Source organism: Scyliorhinus canicula, chromosome 1, assembly GCF_902713615.1.
Source record: "Scyliorhinus canicula chromosome 1, sScyCan1.1, whole genome shotgun sequence".
Lineage (NCBI taxonomy): Eukaryota > Metazoa > Chordata > Chondrichthyes > Carcharhiniformes > Scyliorhinidae > Scyliorhinus > Scyliorhinus canicula.
In genome coordinates this window covers 13940843-13961244 of record NC_052146.1, presented here as the reverse complement: position 1 = coordinate 13961244, position 20402 = coordinate 13940843, and the positions used below count along the sequence as shown (strand labels likewise).

Genomic DNA, 20402 nt, shown 5'->3' with positions numbered 1-20402 from the left:
TGTCAATGTTTCTGAGCAGTAACAATGTTGCTCAATCGGGAAAGTTGCTACATTGTAGCTCGGGTGTCAGCTTGCAATGCTGTACAAATTGGCACAGGCTATTTCTCTCTCTCTCTTCACATCCTCTCTTTCTCTCTACCTCCCTCCCCCACCACCTCTTTCTCTCCCTCCCCTCTCTCTCTCTCCTTCTCGTTCTTGGCTTCTATTCAAATATTGGGTCAGGGGTGAGATACCAACGTCACTAGCTAGCAAGATGGCGGTGGAAAGACTGTGAGATGAGACCTGGTGTGGTACACTGAAAAACCTGGCGGATGTCTCAAGGTATCCTTCCCAACTTTGCCTCTCACTGGTGCTGGGCTGTTATTTGTGCGTGTGTGTGTGTGACCCCCCCTGTTCGGAGGGGTGGGTGGGGGCTGTTTGTGTCCGAGGTGGAAGGTTTCGGTGCCTTTTTGCTTGTACAATTGGTGCCAGTAAAAGTGTTCAGATCCCCCCTCTCCTTTGCCTCTTGTGTTGTGCCTACCCCTGAAGCCAGCAATACCAGCCTTGGCAAGCTGTGGTCATCATGTCCTCTCTCTCTCTCCGTCTCTGTTGTTAAACGAAAGAGGCTTTCTACCCCTCTCTCTCCCCTCCCCTCACAGATTCCTCCCCCCCCCCTCCCCTCCTCCTCATTTTTTTTTTTCCTCCCACGATTTAAAATCGATCGAATCCAGTTGAGAATGTGGAGATTATTCATTTTCTGACTGAAACAATGTTTTTTTTGGGGTTGACTAAAATCCACGTCGGGACAATTTGCTTGAACTGGCGTGAGCGCCATCGGCCGCAGCAAGTATTGATCAGCAAAGCTGCAAGTGTAAACTTTTCTTTCTCTTTTTTTTTGTTTTGTTTGGTGTGTGTTTCCCTTCTAGTCCACCCATACAGATTTTTCTTTTAACGTGTGGATACTTTTTTTTCCAATGTAAGGGAGATTTGTGAATTTTTTTTTCTCCTTCCAAAAAGACGGCGGGGTTTTTAAGCAAACGCATCCTCTGCACCGAACATTGTTGCGTTCGAATCCCTACATTGGGGGTACATTTTTTTTCTTAATCAATCGCTCAATTCGGATAAACCTTGTCCCCCTTCTTTTACCGGCCTCCTTCCCAACCCCCTCACCAGCCCGCCGCATTGAGTTACCTTGTGCAAGCGCACATTGTATCGCTGGGGGAATGCAATGCCAATCAGAAAGGTAAAATTATTAAATTCAATTATCTACCTCTCAGTTTAACCCTGGTTTCTTGCTTAAAGGGCAGCTTATGTGTAATACCTTGATGCAGATTACTGATTTAATCAGATCTTTTGGCCACAGTATCCCACTCAGATGGGTGTCTCTTTAACCCTGTGGGGACATGAAACTCTAATATAGCTGCAATTGGGAGGTTTAATTTTTCGCAGACAAGGGAATAATCTTTCAACAGCTCTTTAATGCTGCCCGGGTCAGGGTTGCCCTGCTTGCTTTTAATGGAGAGGCGTATGGGTGCAGAAATGGTAACAGCAGGTATGAATATTCAATCCTGCAAAATCAGTTTTATAGCTGTGAGGGGTGTTCAGAACTTTTGGTTAAAATGTAATGATGTGAACTTGAGAAATTGCTGCAGAGAACAAGGAAACGTATTGAATCCTCCTTTTGAAATTAATTTTTCTATGAGACTTGGGGAGTGGGGTGGGATGGACATCTGTGTATTTGTTAAAACTCGGTTACTACGTAAAATCATTTTTAACCTCTATCCTGAGGCTTTATGAATCTCACTTCAAATGCACAACATATACACTTCAGGGTGAGACGACGGAATCAAAAATTTGGTGAGGGGCTGCTTTAGCACACTGGGCTAAATAGCTGGCTTTTAAAGCAGACCAAGGCAGGCCAGCAGCACGGTTCAATTCCCGTATCAGCCTCCCCGAACAGGCGCCGGAATGTGGCGACTAGGGGCTTTTCACAGTAACTTCATTTGAAGCCTACTCGTGACAATAAGTGATTTTCATTTCATTTTCATTTCAAGTCCCACTTTGAGCCATATTTTCCAGAATCATTTATCGATTCGCCCAAGTTGCTTTTCACCGCTTTGATTTCAGCAAAGACGTACAACCAGACATTTTTTGCCTTGCTCAGTGCTGTGACCAAGATTATTATTATTAGGCGTATATTAGACAACTTCCTCCTGGGGTGGAGAAAGTGGAAACTCTCTTTTTAATTTTGATGTTGTAAAAGTTACAAAGCTGAGCGCGCTTGATTTTTAAGGCCAATTAATTGGCATTTTGCACTAAAAGTTAAACTTTACGCTTTGGAAGCCTGAATCAAGAGGTGGATGTGATGACTATTTATTGAAAGGTCGCTAATTGGCTTCTTCCAAGTACATGATGTGTTAGGTTGTCCTGTGTGTGCAGTGCTACAGGCACGATCAATCAATCAATCAATTCATAAATAAAACAAGATTTTAATAATAAACCCTGAACACGTGCCTTCCCAAAAAGACATTGGATTTTTCACTTCAGAGATTTTTTTTAAAAATCCACACTCTTGGGATAAGATGCACCTTGTACAGGATTGTGCACATTCAGGAATTTGTTCTTGCGATTTTGATTGAATAATTCAGTGGATTGCTACGTGGAGTATTGACTTCGGCTCTGCTCCGCGTTTCATCTACTGTAACATGTCTTGTGGGAAAACCCATTAAAGTTACATTGTTGTCGGCGTGTCTTGTCGGGGGAATGGCAACAGAATAGTTGAGAGCTTTTCTTAACGGCAAATCAAGAAAGTTTAAAAATGTTTGGAAGTTATCAGCTCATTTTGACTGCTGTGCACTTTACTAATAAGATTGTTGCAGTGTGAGGCACCGCTAAAATCTGTCTGGTTGTGAAATATTTCTGTAAAAGTTTAATTGATGTATGCATATTCTCTTTAGTTCATTCGCTTCTCAATCTGGTCAGGATGCGTGATGTTGTGTGCAGATTTAAGAGCAGCAGAGAGTAAATTAAGATGTTTCTTTTGTGCTACCATCGCTTGCTTTTGGGTTTCCTCGAAGCGGTGTACCTTCCCTGGGTGTCTCCTAAGCAGTGTACCTTCCCTGGCAGAAAGTATAGATGAGGGACAACTACTCGTGTGTTGATCTGATGCTGATTATTAATGAGCATTGCATGGGAATTTGCAATTCACAGTTTTTTAAAAATCCTTCTTCGCTGCCCCGTGAGTGTAAAACGTCGCAAACCACAATTAACAGCCGAGGAACTTTGCATAATACAGTTGGGTTTTGTATTTTTCATATCATATTAAGGTTAAGGTTGAATAAACTCGGTTTGTTCTCAATGGAACGACTGAGGTTGAGGGGTGACCTGACAAGAGGTCTGCAAAATTACGAGGGGCATAGTCAAAGTGGATAGACAGAGGCTTTTTTACAGGGTAGAAGGGTCAATTACTAGGGGGGGTATAGATTTAAGGTGTGTGGGGCAAGGTTTAGAGGAGATGTATGAGGCAAGTTTTTTACGCAGAGGGTAGTGGGTGCCTGGAACTTGCTGCCGGAGAGGTGGTGGAAGCAGGGATGATAGTGCACGTGTAAGGGGCGTCTTGACAAATACATGAATAGGATGGGAATACAGACCCCGGAAGTGTAGAAGATTTTAGCAGCATGGTCGGCACAGGCTTGGAGGACTGAAGGGCCTGTTCCTGTGCTGTACTTTTCTTTGTTCTTATTAGGCGGCATGGCAGCACAGTGGTTAGTTAGCACTGTTGCTTCACATGCCAGGGTCCCAGGTTCAATTCCTGGCTTGGATCACTGTCTGTGCGGAGTCTGCACGTTTTCCCCGTGTCTGCGTGGGTTTCCTCCTACAAGTCCCGAACGTTTTGCTATTAGGTGAATTGGACATTCTGAATTCTCCCTCTGTGTACCCAAGCAGGTGCCGGAGTGTGGCGACTAGGGGCTTTTCACAGTAACTTCATTGCAGTGTTAATGTAAGCCTACTTGTGACCATAATGTGGATTATTATAAATAGCACATAAGATACAAACTGCAGAATAAGTTCCATGTTAAAGCAAATTGATTTTTTTGAAGTGGCTTGGCAACTTCTTGCATTTGAGGGGGAGGGGGAGGGGGGGGGGGTGATCAGGGTTTGGAAATGTACAAATCGGAGTTATTTTTGTCGGAGCCAGGAAGCACGCCTCTCGATTAGAACCAGCTATTTTGCTAGACTGTACCATTCTGAAGTAAGTAATAAAAGATAAAAGGACAAAACTGGAAATGTTAGAATTGGAAATTAAAAAAAAAAGATGCAACATGCTGGACACTGTAAATGCACGCACTACATTTGCAGCATCTGGGAAGAGTGGTTAAGATTTTTGGTGCTGGGAACATTGGCTGACACTTTTTCCTATTAGCCTCTTGAACTGGTTCCACCGTGGCTAGACTGTCTCGTCTGTACCACAACTCAATTTTCCTGCCCTTGTTCCATATCCATGGTTGAGTCTTGTCCAACAAAAATCTTGAAAAGTTTAATTTGTCTTCAGCAAGTTCTGGATTTCCACTATTCTTCGTGTGAGAAAATCCGCCTAGCTTAAATTTAAAGATTGTTCTCAGTTCCTGGCATCAAAGGAGATAGTTCTCTCTTTCCCTCCTGTTGCCTGATCATATCCCATTATTATGTTAAACACCTGATGTACCATCAATTGAACGCGAGACGGGTTGCTGAGCAAAAGTATGGCTTTAATCTACTAGATGTTAGCCCTGTGGTCGATTACAGTAGAAGGACGACCGCCGGGAGTACTGGGTATTTATACCCTGCCCTGGAGGCGGGGTTAACTCAGCCTCTCGACCAATCGGGGAGCCATCACATGACTGGTCTCAACCAACCGGTCGAGAGGCACATGACTGACCAGGGCCAATGGTAAGCCGGTTTCTGCACCAATGGCAGGCAGCTATGCTAATCATACCACCACAACACCTCAATTGGATCACACCCCCAACCTTCTATACTCAAGGGGATACAAGTTAAAGTGAAGGCACCCTGTCCTCGTAATGTAATCCTTTAAGCCCTGGTATCATTGCAGTGAACCTCTGCTATATCCTATGCAAGGCTACTATATTCTTCTGAGGTTCAGTGTTAGGTCCTCTTAAGATGCCACAGGTCTGCTCTGTGTGTTTTCTGGTTTATACTTTCAACTAGGATCTTTTTTAAATTGGGAGAAGTAAAAAGCAAAATAAATATGCTTGATAATTCCACCCCAGATCTCTCGAACATTCCACTGTCTTGCCCCCTGCTCCCCACTTCCTCCCACAACGAGCTTACAAGATGACCTCTTGCCGAAAGTAAGTTGAGCAGGTCATAATGCCCCAAGCAGAATGAGAAATTTCCTCACCGCCGCCCCTACCCTTTCAAAATGACAGGACTAACAGCAACTCTTCATTTTATTACACGCCAGCTGTGCAGAGGGCTAACTATTGACTATGTTACTGAAAGGGTAGTGGAGGCAGATTCAGTTTCATATTCAAAAGGGAATTGGATAAATTCCTGAAGGAGGAACAAAATCATAGCACTATGGGAAAAGGGCAGAGGAGTGCGTCTAATTCCATAACTCGTTCAAAGTTCTGAAAACGGCAGAAGGATAATAATCTTCATTGTCACAAGTAGGCTTACATTAAAACTGCAATGAAGTTACTGTGAAAAGCCCTGAGCCGCCACATTCCGGCCCCTGTTCAGGTACACCGAGGGAGAATTCAGGATGTCCAAATTATTTAGAGGTCAAAATGCAGCACTCTGATCCTATAAGCAATTATATTGTTCACCTGGGTGTGTATAAATATTCGCTCATAGCAGCTATTTAAAAAAAAAAAAAACCCCCAGAAAACATGCATGTTTATTTAAAGAAAATCCTGAATTATGTCCTCCACACATCCCAGGAAACGATGAGTGCCGTATTATTTTCGGTAATTTACTCTTTTCACTGGGAATGGCCATTAACTCCACCATGTTGTTGTTTGAGCATTGCCATTTAGCCTTCTAGTTCTGTGAACCTAACTCCAAAAATCACTTTGAAGAGACGTGGTTGTGAATTTGCTTTTGCATCGATGCAAACCGGCTGCATTTGGGAGTCTTGAGTTTTGAGTATGCTCTGCTCCGAGATGCAAATTCCGCTGAGGCTGGGGCTAAGCGTTGGCGATTGCAGATTTTCTGATTTTTTTTTTGTTCATGGGGTTGGAGCTGCTCTGCAAAAAAAAAATTCTGCATCCCAGTATTTGATTTTAGAATTGAACCCAGAACGCTGCACCTCCACGACATGGCGGATGATTCCCTAACATGCTCAGATTTACTGGTGTTATACAATGATTTATTATTTCATTAATTGAATGGAGACAGAAGTGCAGTTGAATACTCAACCTTCAATATGCCCAAGGTTTCAGAAACCGCTTTACGGGAGTCCCGGATTTGTATTTCAGCAGCCAAGTGCTGGGGCAGAAGTGCTGCCTTAATGGAAGTCAAGAGAGGGGAACCAATTTCTAATATGGGTGTCTGTACTAATACTTGCACAGCAGCAGCAACTGCAGTTCAAAGGTAATTTATTGTACATGGAAGTGCTTTGAGAGCATCCTGGTCGACATGATGAGGCACGGCGAAAATGCATCTTTTTCCATGTGATCTGTTGATCATGTTAAGTCCAGTACAAGGGTGTGTGCCGGTGTTATTCCTGTAACATGGTAAGATTTAGGCAGACCCGTCTACGCTAAGTTAACCATGAGGACAATTGGGATCTTGTGATCCCAATAGCTCACTGGGCTAAATCGCTGGCTTTTAAAGCAGACCAAGGCAGGCCAGCAGCACAGTTCAATTCCCGTACCAGCCTCCCCGGACAGGCGCCGGAATGTGGCGACTAGGGGCTTTTCACAGTAACTTCATTGAAGCCTACTCGTGACAATAAGCGATTTTCATTTTTCAGGAGGCTATTTGGCCCATCAGCCTGTGAAAGGGTTATCAAATGAGTCCCGCGGTGCTTACAAATTTTCTTCTTCCGATGACTCCTGATTACTATCTAATACCTGATAATGAAACTGGGTTTTGGCCGTTGTAATCGCCATTGTCAGATGGGCCATCAGCCTTCCTTGACATTGCTCAAACCTGAAGGATGAAGGTACAACCTTTGAACAGCAGCCCAGCGAGATACTGCTCCTTCAGGGTAGGAGGAGAGCAAATGAGTAATCGGGGGTCTTGGAAAAAAAGTGAAAGCTCGCATTTCTCTGGAGTTTTTCTACGACCACGGGATGTACCAAGCGTCTTGTGGACAAGGAAGTGTTTTTGAATTTTAGTCGCTGCTACCATGAAGGAAACGCAGCAATCGTATTGCTCACGGTATGTTCCCACAAGCAGCAATGAGGTAAATGACCAGATAGACCTGTTTTTTGTGGTATTGATTCAGAGTTAAATATTGGCTAGACCACCAAGAAGAACCCTCCTGGTGATCTTCAAAGTTTGCCTGTTGAATCCTGTACATCTGCCTGAGAGGGCTGATGGGGCCTTGCCTGATCCAGAAACAGATTTGCGATCGTTACAGTTCCTTGTATAATCAGAGAGCTATCTCTGCACGTATTAGGAACTTGATATGATCCATGGATATCGCCTTGATTTAAGTCATCCCAGAATATCAGTTGCATTGTTTTGCTGCACAAATGAAAATTCCTAATAAGTGGGAATAATTAAATGTTTGAAGGATCAGGCAGGATGCATCCAAAGATAAAAGCTTCACCATATTATTCCAATACAACCTTTTTCCCTTTTTGTTTCAAGAATTAGATTTTTATTGCATTTTATACTTGGCCACTGCCTCCCTGCCATGTCAGTCATGGAATGTATGAAAACTAATCCACTGTAAGTCTTTTGGGCGTGATCCACCAACACCTTTAATAGATTGTGTATGTGAACACTGCTTGTCAAGTAGCAGTGCAGAAATGCGCCTGACTAGCTGCTGTCTGGTTTGACTGTGCCTACCCTTTTGTTACTTTGCGTTAGCAACATGAGTGGACATGTGTGTTTATTTTTCTGGTGAATTTTCAATTTTGCTCTTTATGATTAGTGCATGTTTGGAAGTTGTGGGATATGGCAATGCTGCCCACCTAGTTTTGTGTTAGTTACGTTGGGAGGGGCTAGAAGCTGAGGTGCATTTGAGCTGGTTCGCGTGTGTAATCAAAATACCCAAAGGAAATTGATGAGGGTGGGGGTAGGCTAGTAGGGTGGGGTAGGATCAGGCCGAGCTCTCTGGTCAGGTCTGCAATTCGGCGGTGCACGTGAATGAAGTGCAGGACCAGGTTGAACTGTGATGCCCCCTGCTATCTCTGTTTTGCCTATAATTAATGTTTGTGCGACCATACCTCAGTTGCTCCAGTATAGGATGGAAGAAGGTTGGATTTAGAGCAGGATCTGAAGGCTTCAGAGAAAGTTCAGAAATAATAATAATTTTATTGTCACAAATCGGCTTACATTAACACTGCAATGAGCCTGGGACCTCGGCGCTGTGATGCAGCAGGGCTAACCCACTGCACCCCTCTGCTGCCCTCAGTCTCCCCTTTATAAAGGAGTCTGACAAATGAAGTTTAGTCAGCTTCACTGTTTAATCATTTTTATTATTATGGGTTTGATTTGCATTTGATGTTTTCACTTTCAGGTTTAACACTGCTGAGCTGGTTAAGGTGTAGAAGTATAGAAGCATGTGTTCTGGTTTACAAAGACATAAATATGAAATTAACAGCAACAGCTTGTCCATGTAATAAAACAATGTATGGCACTTCACAGGAGATTATAAAATTAAATATGACAGTGAGCCGTACAGAGAGATATTGGCTCCAACCACTAGCTTGGTCCAAGAGGTAGGTTTTAAGGCAGAGGGGCAGTAAATGTAGGGAGGAAATGCCAGAATCTGGGGTCTCGGCAGCTGAAGGCCCAGCCGCCAATGGTACAGCGATTCAAACCGGGAATGTTCAAGATAACCCTGCAGAACGTTTGATCTGTTTAAAAATAATTTCTTGAACCTCCGGCAACTCTATTAGGGGTTGGGACTTCTTTGGTTTTCCCAATTTGTTTGCACATGCGTGCTTTTTCTTGCATGTGATATTTTAGGTTGCATAAGAAGTATTTATTTTTGATTTGTAAAGAGCTAGAAGTTCTCAGTTGCACAACTCCCGAATAGGTCTCGGGGTTTAATCCCAAAAAGCACAGGTGATTGTTTTACAAATCGTTCCATGCTGTTTGTCTCTTCCCCGACACTTTTTAGTACAAATTGTAAGGAATGATTTTGGAAGGAGGAAACAAATGCACTGCAGCCAAATTTGCAGGTGCCTGAAAAATAGGTGGAAAGGCAAATTGCAAGAAGGATACGAAACAGTTTGCAAAGAGATATTGATAGGGTAAGTAAGTGGGCAAAAAGTTGGCAAATCGAGTACAAAGTGGGAAAATGTGAAGTTCTTCATTTTGGAAGGGAGAACAAAAGAACAGAGTATTATTTAAATGGGGGAAAAACAGCAGAAAGCTGCAAGACAATGGGACTTGGGGATACTTGTGCATGAAGCACAGAACGCCAGCACACAGGTACAGCGGGTAATCAGGAGGGCTAATGGAATGATGGCCCTTATTTCAAGGGGGTTGGAGTATAAGAGTCGGAAAGTCTTGCTGCAGCTGTACAAGGTACTGGTGAGACCACAGCTGGAGCACTGGAAGCAGTTTTGGTTCCCTTATTTCAGGAAAGATATTATTTCATTGAAGACGGTACAGAGAAGGATCACGAGGATGATCCCCACTATGGGGGGATTGTCTTATGAGCAAAAGTTAAACAGGTTGGGACTCTACTCATTGGAATTTAGAAGAATGAGAGGTAATCCCATTGAAACAGACAGGATACTTAAGGGGCTTAAAATGCTGAGAGGATATTTCCTCCCATGGGAGAGTCCAGGACCAGAGGGCACTGTCTCAGAATAAAGGGGAGCCCTTCTTTTAAAAAAATAAATTTGGAGTACCCAATTCATTTTTTCCAATTAAGGGGCAATTTAACGTGGCCAATCCACCTACCTTGCACATCTTTTGGTTGTGGGGGCAAAAGCGAAACCCATGCAAACGCGGGGAGAATGTGCAAACTCCACACGGTCAGTGACCCAGAGCCGGGATCGAACCTGGGACCTCGGCGCCGTGAGACAGCAGTGCTGACCACTGCGCCACCATGCTGCCCTGGGAGAGCCCATTTGAAGATGGAGATGAGGAGGAATTTCTTCTCTGAGAGGGTTGTGAGCCTTTGGAACTCCTTGTTACAGAGAGCTGTGGGGGCAGAGCTCTTGTGTATATCTAAGGCTGAGGTAGATTCTTGATCAGTAAGGGAATCGAGGGTTATGGGGAAAAGGCAGGAAAGTGGGCGTGAGGCATGTCAGATCAGTCCTGGTCTGATTGAACGGCAGAGCAGGCTCGGGGGCCGAATGGCCTGCTCCTGTTCCTATTTCTTTAAAAAAAACATTTGGAGTACCCAATTAATTTTTCCCAATTAAGGGGCAATTTAGCGTGGCCAATCCACGTACTCTGCACATCTTTGGGTTGTGGGGGTGAAACCCACGCAAACACTGGGAGAATGTGCAAACTCCACATGGACAGTGACCCAGAGCCGGGATCGAACCTGGGACCCAGGCACCGTGAGGCAGTAGGGCTAACCCATTGCGCTACCGTGCTGCCCTGCTGTACCTATTTCTTACGGTTGAATAGAGTAAAAGCCATATTCAACAAGCCTGTACTAGTATGTTGGTGGGAATTGTAAAATGGTTCTCTTTGGTAAAATAATGAGAATAAAATAGTGCGAACAAGGTACAAAGGTGAGCAGGTAGGGTACGACTAGGCTGCTATAAAAATCCCAGAGTGGCATTGTCAAGGTTAATTGAGACAGCAGAACCTAGATAAAGAGGTGTTTTTGTATAATGCAACATCTTCAGTATGCTTTTCGTCCACTTAGTCAGAATATTCAATGCTTAAAAAGAGAGAAGCACTATACAGGGTATTGCTGTTTCACTGCAGATCTGCATGAGCTGTAAGGCTCAGTAAGGTTGTTCAATGGCAGCATAAGGTTCAGAGATATGGCTGAAGTTGGACCAGGACTGTGCTAAGCAAAAGTCGAAAGGAGTGAGTTAGTTCTTAAATCCAAGAAAATTGAGCCATTGGTCGGTCACCGCAGATCTCCCATGTGTTGATGCAAAAATGTCTTGAGCTTTAAATGTGAAAAGCGTGCTGCAACTCTCGAGCTTTAAGCTCACACCAGATGAGCGTTATCAGGTGGCTTTGTTCACGGATGTGGCCCATTAAAAATATAACAAATGCACCACTCCAAACCCAGTAAATAATTGATGCTGCCAGTGGAGAAAGAAGGCTTTGTTGTTGTTGTTGTTATACTAGTGCAGCTTCAGCTTAATGCAAGCACCAGCCACCACCCACCTGTTTAAAAAGAGTTGTTGCTCTTTCACCGACTGGACCCCAGCTAAGAAAATTTTTTTTTAAATTGGCCCACGGGTACTTTATGATTAAAGATGCTTCTGACAAGCAGGTTTGTCAAAAAAAAAAGGTTGGCGGTTATAGCCGAACAAATGTTGAATACATCTCATTCCCTTTTTGTTAATTGGGATTGCGTATGCTGCGCATAACTATTTTTTAAAAAAAGGATGTGTACCCTTTGTTTCGAAGTCTGGTGAGAGTGTAGTCAGGTGAATGCTTGCAGGGGTGCTGAACCTCCTTTTTGGAAGGTTGTGTTTAACTTCCCAAAAAAAAAAAATCGCTTATTGTCACAAGTAGGCTTCAAATGAAGTTACTGTGAAAAGCCCCTAGTCGCCACATTCCGGCGCCTGTTCGGGGAGGCTGGTACGGGAATTGAACCGTGCTGCTGGCCTGCCTGGGTCTGCTTTCAAAGCCAGCGATTTAGCCCAGTGAGCTAAACCAACCCCTTTATCCAGCCGCCCTTTATCTCCTTTTTCGTAGCATTCGCTTGAGAATCGTGCCAAAACCACTTCAATTGATAGGCTTTAAGCCCAACTCCGTTGGCAAATCTCTCAATACAGTAGGTGGAACCCTAGCACATTTCAGAAGAAATTGAACCATTTGCTTCAATTAAAAAAAAACATTTATCGTGTGACTACTGTATATTCGTGAACTATTTTCTGTATGCGCCCAGGTGAATGAAATAGCTCTTAAAATATTGTAGTAACTATTCGGTAGTAAATAATGATTTCCATGCAGCAGCCAAAAATAATACCCTGGTTATTATAATGAGTCATTTCCTTAACCTGTCCAGTTCACCTGCAAGAACACTGAGCTTCCAAGTGGGAAATCCAATTGGGCTCACATTCTGATTCTCGCCACTGTTTCCTGACTATCTTGGAAGGATGTAGTTTGAGATATTTGGGACCAGCACACTTGGCAGGCGGTATTTAAAAAAAAATGTAATTGCCGTATATGTGAGCTCCAAGCTGTCAAAAATACCTCAGCCATAATATGCAAGCGAGCGTATTGTAGGTGGGAGCGAATATAGTGACTGGCTGGCAAGACTGGACACGTGCATAACTGGCTTTATTTTAGTGTCCCGTCATGTTAACTATGAAGGCGAGAGGCTTTTTTTAATAAATAAAATGAAGGTGGCGACCTCCGTTTCACTTTATAAGCTGCATCAAATTTTTGCTGTGCTCAGAACGTGGCAATGCAAGTTACAGACCAGCCTGTTTGTAATTGTGCTCCCTGAAGTGCGAAAACGTATATGGGGCGGGGGGAGCTTGGGGGGGGGGGGGGGGGGGGGGGGGGGGGTTGTGCAGTTCAGGTATAAGATTGTTCACAAGATATGCTCAAGCTGTTAACCTTGTCATAATTTAGTGCGAGACTCACTACATTGAAAGTCTTATTTACACGCAATGCATGAGGCTGTAATTAAACTACATTATGTGCAGTTTGGGGCGTTCGATTTGTGGAAAGAACATTTTAAAGCACAGGGCAATGCACCAGGATGATGTCTGGGATGCAAACCTATCGTTCAGAGCCGAGATTTGTTTTATTGGGAATTTTTTTTTATAAATTCATTTTAAAAATAAATTTAGAATACCCAATTCTTTCTTTTTTATCCAATTTAAGGGGAAAGTTAGCGTGGCCAACCCATCTACCCTGCATATCTTTGGGTTGTGGGGGTGAGACCCACTCAGACACGGGTGCATACTCCACACGGACAGTGACCCGGGGCCGGGATCAAACCTGGGACCCCGGCGCCGTGAGGCAGCAGTGCTAACCACTACGCCACCATGCTGCCCCAGAGCAGAGTATTCTAACAGCACATTTTAATATGTATTGTGTTTCAATTCTAAAATCTTCAGATTAAAAATTTTTTTTTTTTAAGAGTACCCAATTCATTTGTTTCCAATTATAAAGGGCGATTTTTAGTGTGGCCAATCCACCTTCCCTGCACATCTTTGAGTTGTGGGGGGAAACCCACGCAAACACGGGGAGAATGTGCAAACTCCACACGGACAGTGACCCAGGGCCGGGATTCGAACCCAGGTCCTCAGCGCCGTAGGCAGCAATGCTAACCACTGTGCCACCGTGCTGCCCAAGGGCGATTTTTAGTATGGCCAATCCACCTTCCCTGCACATCTTTGGGTTGTGGGGGGGAAACCCACGCAAACATGGGGAGATAACATCTTCAAATATGATTGAATGGGAATAGGCAATGGCCTCCGGTTGGGTTAACCCTTCCCAGAAGCTGTAGCCATTCTGCACCCTGGCTCCTCACAACAGCAGCACCATGCCAATATGAAAATAGCTTGTCAAATTGATACTGAATGCGTGAAGGGAGGATAAGTGCCTTTATTCAAGAGGATTGCTGGAACATGGACTGCTTTGCCACGGGTTGGTGGAGGGAGAGACCACAGCCTTCAGTCAGAGTAAATTCAACAAATATTTGAAATAGAGGAGGCGTGAGTTGGTACTTTTGGATAACTTTACATTGATAGCTTGTATTTACATATCCCCTTGAATGTAATCAAGCGCCACACGGTGCATGTGCTAAGACAGCGAATCAACAAGAAAATATTAAGACAGGTGACCAAAGGTTTGGTCAATGAGGTAGGTTTGAAGGAGTGTCTTAAAGGAGGAACGAGAGGCAGACGGGTCTAGGGAGGGAATACCAGAGCTCGAGACCGAGGTAGCTGAAGGCATGGCTGTCGGTGGTTGAGCCGTTAATCACATGATTCTCCTTCAGTGCCTCTTCACCATCATCCAGCTGAGTGGCTGCCCCCTGGTGACCATCATTCAAAAATGCAACATCTGTTTTCAGATGTGCACCCATGACACCAGCCCTACCTCTCCACTTACTAACTGATGAGATGTTGAAGGCCCTGTCTGCCCTTGGGTTGAAGTGAAGGATCTCTTGGGGGTGCCATTTCAGAGAAGAGCAGGGTCATTCTCTCTGGACCCGTATTTATCCAGTCATTATTACATTGCTGTTTGTCGGAGCGTGCAGCGTGCTACGCAGTAAAAGTTCTCCATTGGTTGGAAAAGCACTTTAGGACATCCTGAAGTGGCGAAAGGCGCTATATAAATGCAAGGCGGCACAGTGGTTAGCACGGCTGCATCTCCGCGCCAGGAACCCGGATTCGACTCTGAGCTCGGGTGAATGTCTGTGTGGGGCTTGCACGTTCTGCCCGTGTCTGCGTGGGTTTTCTCCGGCTGCTCCGGTTTCCCCCCCCACAGTCCAAAGATGTGCAGGTCAGGTGAATAGGCCATGCTAATATTATGCAATAGGGCGGGGGGATTGGGCCTAAGTAGGATGTTCTATCGGAGCAGGTGGGCGGGGCAATCTCAAATGGGTCGAATAGCCTCCTTCTGCACTGTTGGGATTCTGAGTTATACGAAGACTTGAGCAAGAAGCTGGTACAAATGTGGTGGGCGAATAACCTCTCTCGGCGCTGTGAGCCCAGTTGACTTTTAGCTTCTATTACCATGATGTTAAGAGCATTTTTGAAAGGCTAATTGATCCTGCTAACTTTGCATGTTATCAGTCTCTGCCTCACAAAATCTGTTCTGTATCTGTGTCTCACCGCACCCCATCAAGGATTTCCAGTTCAACTTTGTATTTGTCTTGTGCATGATTTTGCATTTGAGTCAGTTCACAGTTTTGCAAATTGCATGGCAGCCCACGATTAATGCAGCATTATGCACCCCTGTAGTTTAGTGATTGCCTTTGTTTGAATATATCAAAATAGTAGTTAGCACAGACGAGTCTCATGCAGAGGATACATTCAGTTGCTAGGTAATGTTTCCTTATACATTCCTGCTTTTTAATTATTTTATTCAGCGGCTGAAATATAGCCTTTTTCAAAAGATTATATAAAATTACCTCCGTTAAAGTGAGGAAAATATTACGCGTTTGGCTTATTCGCCATTTCATTCCGTGCAATCATCACTAGCTTATGGAATTCACGACTCCACACGGTGCTTGAGGTTAGAGTAGGTGGGACGGGTTAGTTGATTGCGCGAGGGTGAAAGGGATAGGTTTCATGATTGGGTACGGGCGGCAGGCTGGCGCAGTGGTTAGCACTGCTGCCTCACGGCGCCGAGGACCCGGGTTCGATCCCCGGCCCCAGGTCGCTGTCCGTGTGGAGTTGGCACACTCTCCACGTGTCTGCGTGGGTCTGTCGTCGCCCCCTCCACCCCACACAACCCAAAAGATGTGCAGGTGTGGATCGGCCATGCTAAATTGCCCCTCAATTGGTGAAGAAAGAATTGGATACTATAAATTAAAAAAAAAGGTTTCATGAGTGAGTGACATGAAACGAACCAACCTGGTGGAGGCTCATGTGGAGCGTAAATATCAGCATCGACCCATTGAACTGATTGGCCTGATTCTGTGCTGCAAATTCTATGTACACCCAACCACTTGTGTTTTAATCATCAAAATCATTCTCCAAGAAGAGGCATTAAGGTTCACAATGGTAATGTTAGCAGATAGGGACTTGAAGGGGCTTTTAATCGTGGTTGAGGGCGGAGAGGGAGGGAGGGGCAGTTGGAAAGTGGGTGGCAGGGGTTACAGACAGAAAGTCTTGAGTCGGTAACCATCACTCTTAACTTGTCAATTCAGTCCGGGGACAAGTCACTGGCCAGAAAGTCGGGTGGCTGTGCCTGACTGATCTCCTCCGGATCCGTTCCCACATCATCAGATCTTGGTGAAGAGGAGCTTGCATCACCGTTCTTCTGCGAGTGCTGCCTGTGCCTCGCACCAATCTTAAGACCACTACCACCAGCACCTCTTATCAACTTGGGCTGGGCAATGAATGCAGTCTTGTCACGTTGCCCACATCCTGAGAAGCAAAAGGTTAAACTGTTGTGAGACTTTGCAGTGGAATTTCCCTGTCTTGCTGCAGGTAAATGGTTGTTATTGCACCAGCGTGGCGACCTGGTGTCAACCAGTTTATTTTAACACCAGGCGAGGTTTCGGCCTGTTAAAATCTACATTCAGACCTTTAATTCGGGCTCAGCAGGAAGTTAGCTTTCCGTATTGCGCCTATTACATTCAGTCACATTCAGTCAATGTATTAAGTCAATCTCCTCTTGCCTTCAAAGCTGTTTCCCATGTTTTAATTCTGCAGTTATCCTGTTAAATTCATCTTATGGTGAAAGTGGGTCAGTGAGTGTGCTGCCAGGCTATAGATTTAACAGCATCAGACTCTGGATGTTGGGTGTTCAGAGTTTGAACAAGAAGGAGATTCGGGCAGCTGAAATGTATTGAACGTTTCAGCCAATTTGTCGAGCTCAAGGCAAGATTTTGTTAGCCACAAAGTCCACTCGGCCTGTAGTGTCTGGGCTGGCTTCTGTCACAGAGTTCCCGTGACTGAGGACCTGCCTGCACCACATTCGTGCCTGCCCTTTGATGCGGAAGACCACCATTCTGCTATCTAACCCAATGCCGAGACAGTTTTCCTCATCCTGTGGTCTGAAACCTTTCCATGTGATGCACTGGTCAAAGCCAGAAGACGATAACTAATGAAATGAAAATCGCTTATTGTCACAAGTCGGCTACAAATGAAGTTACGGTGAAAAAGTTCCTCGTCGCCACATTCCGGCGCCTGTTCGGGGAGGCTAGGTAGGAAAGGTGGAGCTTGGCCTATTTTCGTTCTCCTTAGCCCACCCCTAGATACCAGCACAGAATGGTGTTAAAACACTACAAGGTGTTAGTCTGGAGGTTGGGGGAAAGAGAGAGGTGCTTATTGTGCGCACAGAGTTTGGGTGTTGTGATTTGAGGGAGGCCATGAGCAGTGAGTTGGCGTCATTGGCAGAGCCAGCATTTATTGCCCTTCCCTGAATGTCTTTGAGAAGGTGATGGTGAGCTGCCTCTGGAGCTACCATGGTCAATTGTAACAATTTCTGCTGCAGATAATTGGCTTTCTGGCCCGTTTCGGTGGGGGGCAGTTAGGAGTCAATCAGCATGGTAAGGGTCTGGGGTTACGTGTCGAGCGCAGAGGTAGGGGTAGCAGTTGGGTTTTTACTACAGTCCAACAGTTTCACAGTCTCCATTGCTGATACTATCTTTTTATTCCTGCTTTATTTAATTGACTAAACGCTTAGATTCTCCAGCTGCCATGGTGGGGTTTGAACTTGCACCTCTGGATTATTATTTTCAACCTCCTGGATTTCCCGCCCAGGACCATTACCACAATGCCAGCATATGGTGGCACAGTGGTTAGCACTGCTGCCTCACAGCACCAGGGACCCGGGTTCAATTCCGACCTTTGGTGTGGCGTTTGCACCTTCTCCCCGTGGGTTTCCTCCAGGTTTGCTCCCAAGAAGAAATAATTTATTTTTAGCAATAATACATTAAACACAGCATTAGAAGTTGGCTATTCGGCCCATCGAGTCTGCTGCACCACTCGATAAGATCATGACTGATCTGATGTGATAATCCTCCACTTCACTTATCCCCATAACCCCTTGTTATGTATTGTGGCACCCTTCTGGCATTGTCAAAATACTTCAGACTTCATGAGGAACAAGGTGTTTACTAACAAAGAGTAACTTGGTACAGGAGTTTTTGCGGCATGAGGCTGCCTCGGATCACAACTCCAAATCCTCACATGCTTATTACATGGCTGCTGGATGTATTTTGCTCAAGAGGGGACTCCACCCTCTGGGGTGATCACTCGCTCTCGGTTTCCTTTGGTCCCTCAAGTCAGCTGATCCTTTTTAGCTTAAAGAGACAGGCACTCAAACACTACACCCTTGATTACCTCTCACTCGTCTTAACTCCAATGCGTATAGGCTCAACCTATTCGACCGCTCCTCAAAAGAAAATGTCTCCATATCCGTGATCGACCTTGTGACCCTTCTCTGGGCTGCCTCCAGTGCCAGTGTATCTCTTCCTTCAATAAGGGGGGCAAAACAGTTCGCAGCATCCTGGTACCTTGTATAGTTTTTATTAAAAAAAATGAATTTAGAGTAACCAGTTCATTTTTTTGCAATTAAGGTGCAATTTAGCGTGGCCAATCCAACAAACCTGCACATCTTTGGGTTGTGGGGGCAAAACCCACGCAAACACAGGGAGAATGTGCAAACGCCACACAGACAGTGACCCAGGGCCAGGATCGAACCTGGGACCTCAGCGCCATGAGGCAGCAGTGCTAACCACTGAGCCACCATGCTGCCCGACCTGGTATAGTTTTAACAAGACTTCCCTATTTGTATATTCCATTCCCTTTGAAATAGAGACAACATTCCATTTGCCTTCCCAATTACCTTTTGAACTTGCAGGCTATCTTTTTGTGATTCATGTATTGCTTGTTTGATGAAACAGGACATGTATGTTGTGTGAGAGCGAGGATCCATTTCTGAATTCAAAACTTGCTTTGAATATCACTTTTGAGTCTTATTAAGACAATAGAACGCAGCTCTGCACATTTGCTTTCCCCTTGGTTTCTAAACTAAAGTCAAGTCCCATAGGGAGCGAGGAAAGGCAAGACTGAAATGCGATCCCATACTCCTGGCAAATGGTTACTGAGTGACACTGACAAAAGGTTTGGAGTGCACTGCTGGGTACTGGAATAGAAACAGATACTTCAGCATCAAGGCAGGCCAGCAGCACGGTTCGATTCCCGTACCAGCTTCCCCGAACAGGCGCCGGAATGTGGCGACTAGGGGGCTTTTCACAGTAACTTCATTGAAGCCCACTCGTGACAATAAGCCATTTTCATTTCATTTCAGCATCACCACAAAATCATATGTTGGAAAAAGGTGGTAGGTTGTAATAGAAAAGTTATAGAAGGCAAAAAAGCATGGTTGAAGCTGTCAAAGATGTAAATAACGAAGTGAGCTGGTACATGTGAGTACGGGTGGGTTTGGCCAAGTAAGTTTGGAATTCACGTTGGTGTTCTGTGAGGCACTGGAGATGACCTAGGAAGGGATACAAGTGTGGAAGAAGTCTCGGGCACTGGTGTTTCATGGAAATCTTAAAAATGGAACACACGGGCAGCACGGTGGCGCAGTGGGTTAGCTCTGTTGTCTCACAGCGTCGAGGTCCCAGGTTCGATCCCGGCTCTGGGTCACTGTCCATGTGGAGTTTGCACATTCTCCCTGTGTTTGCGTGGGTTTCACCCCCACAACCCAAAGATGTGCAGGGTAGGTGGATTGGCAACACTAAATTGCCACTTAATTGGAAAAAATGAATTGGGTACTCTAATTTTTTTTAAAAAATGGAACAAACACCATACATTTAATGGAGACAATATTTTTTATTAATTTCAAAGGTACACAATTGGTTTGAGTGCTTACTGTTCACACAGAGTTCCTTGCCAGCCCGACAGAACTTTTGTTGATACTTTCCATACTTTACCCTGAAGAATATCCAGCATTGAATATTTTATTTGGGATTGATGAATTAGAGGATCAGAATGAAGCAACATTAATATGAAACTCTCAGTACTGCTGCCTAAGGAACATGAGCATCAAAAATGAAGCCACCTTTTTAGAACTTACAATGTCGGAAGAATGGTGCCGTAGCAACAACAGGTTGCATTGGTATAGTATTTATAATAATGGGCGAGTTAGGATACCTCCAGCAGGCATTTGGATGAGCTCAAGTTTATGAAGCATTGGGCAGCACAGTGGTAAACACTGCTGCCTCACAACGCCAGGGACCCAAGTTCAATTCCAGCCTTGGGTCCTTTTGTGGAGTTTGCACGTTCTCCCTTGTCTGCATGGGTTTCCTCCGCATGTTCTGGTTTTCTCTCACAGTAACAAAGATGTGCAGGTTAGATGGATTGGCCCATGCTAAATTGTCCCGTAGTGTCCAAGGATGTGTAGGTTAGGTGGGGCTACAGGGATAGGGGTGGGGGCGAGTGGACCGAGAG

At 44.8% G+C, this 20402-nt stretch overlaps 1 protein-coding gene across 3 annotated transcripts in view; it reads left to right on the top strand.

The window, feature by feature from the left end:
* Positions 1-215: 215 nt before the first annotated feature.
* hic2 (hypermethylated in cancer 2) overlaps positions 216-20402 on the top strand; it is a 142017-nt gene continuing 121830 nt past the window's right edge. For 2 of the 3 annotated variants that reach the window (XR_005462307.1, XM_038811395.1), the window contains exon 1: positions 216-321. Coding sequence is in view for 1 of the 3 variants with exons in the window: in XM_038811301.1 (XP_038667229.1) it covers positions 1203-1222 (20 nt within the window). In the remaining 2 variants the exon portion in view is untranslated. Of the gene's footprint in view, positions 322-690; positions 1223-20402 lie in introns of those variants that run through there. The other variant, XM_038811301.1, reaches the window with a different exon arrangement.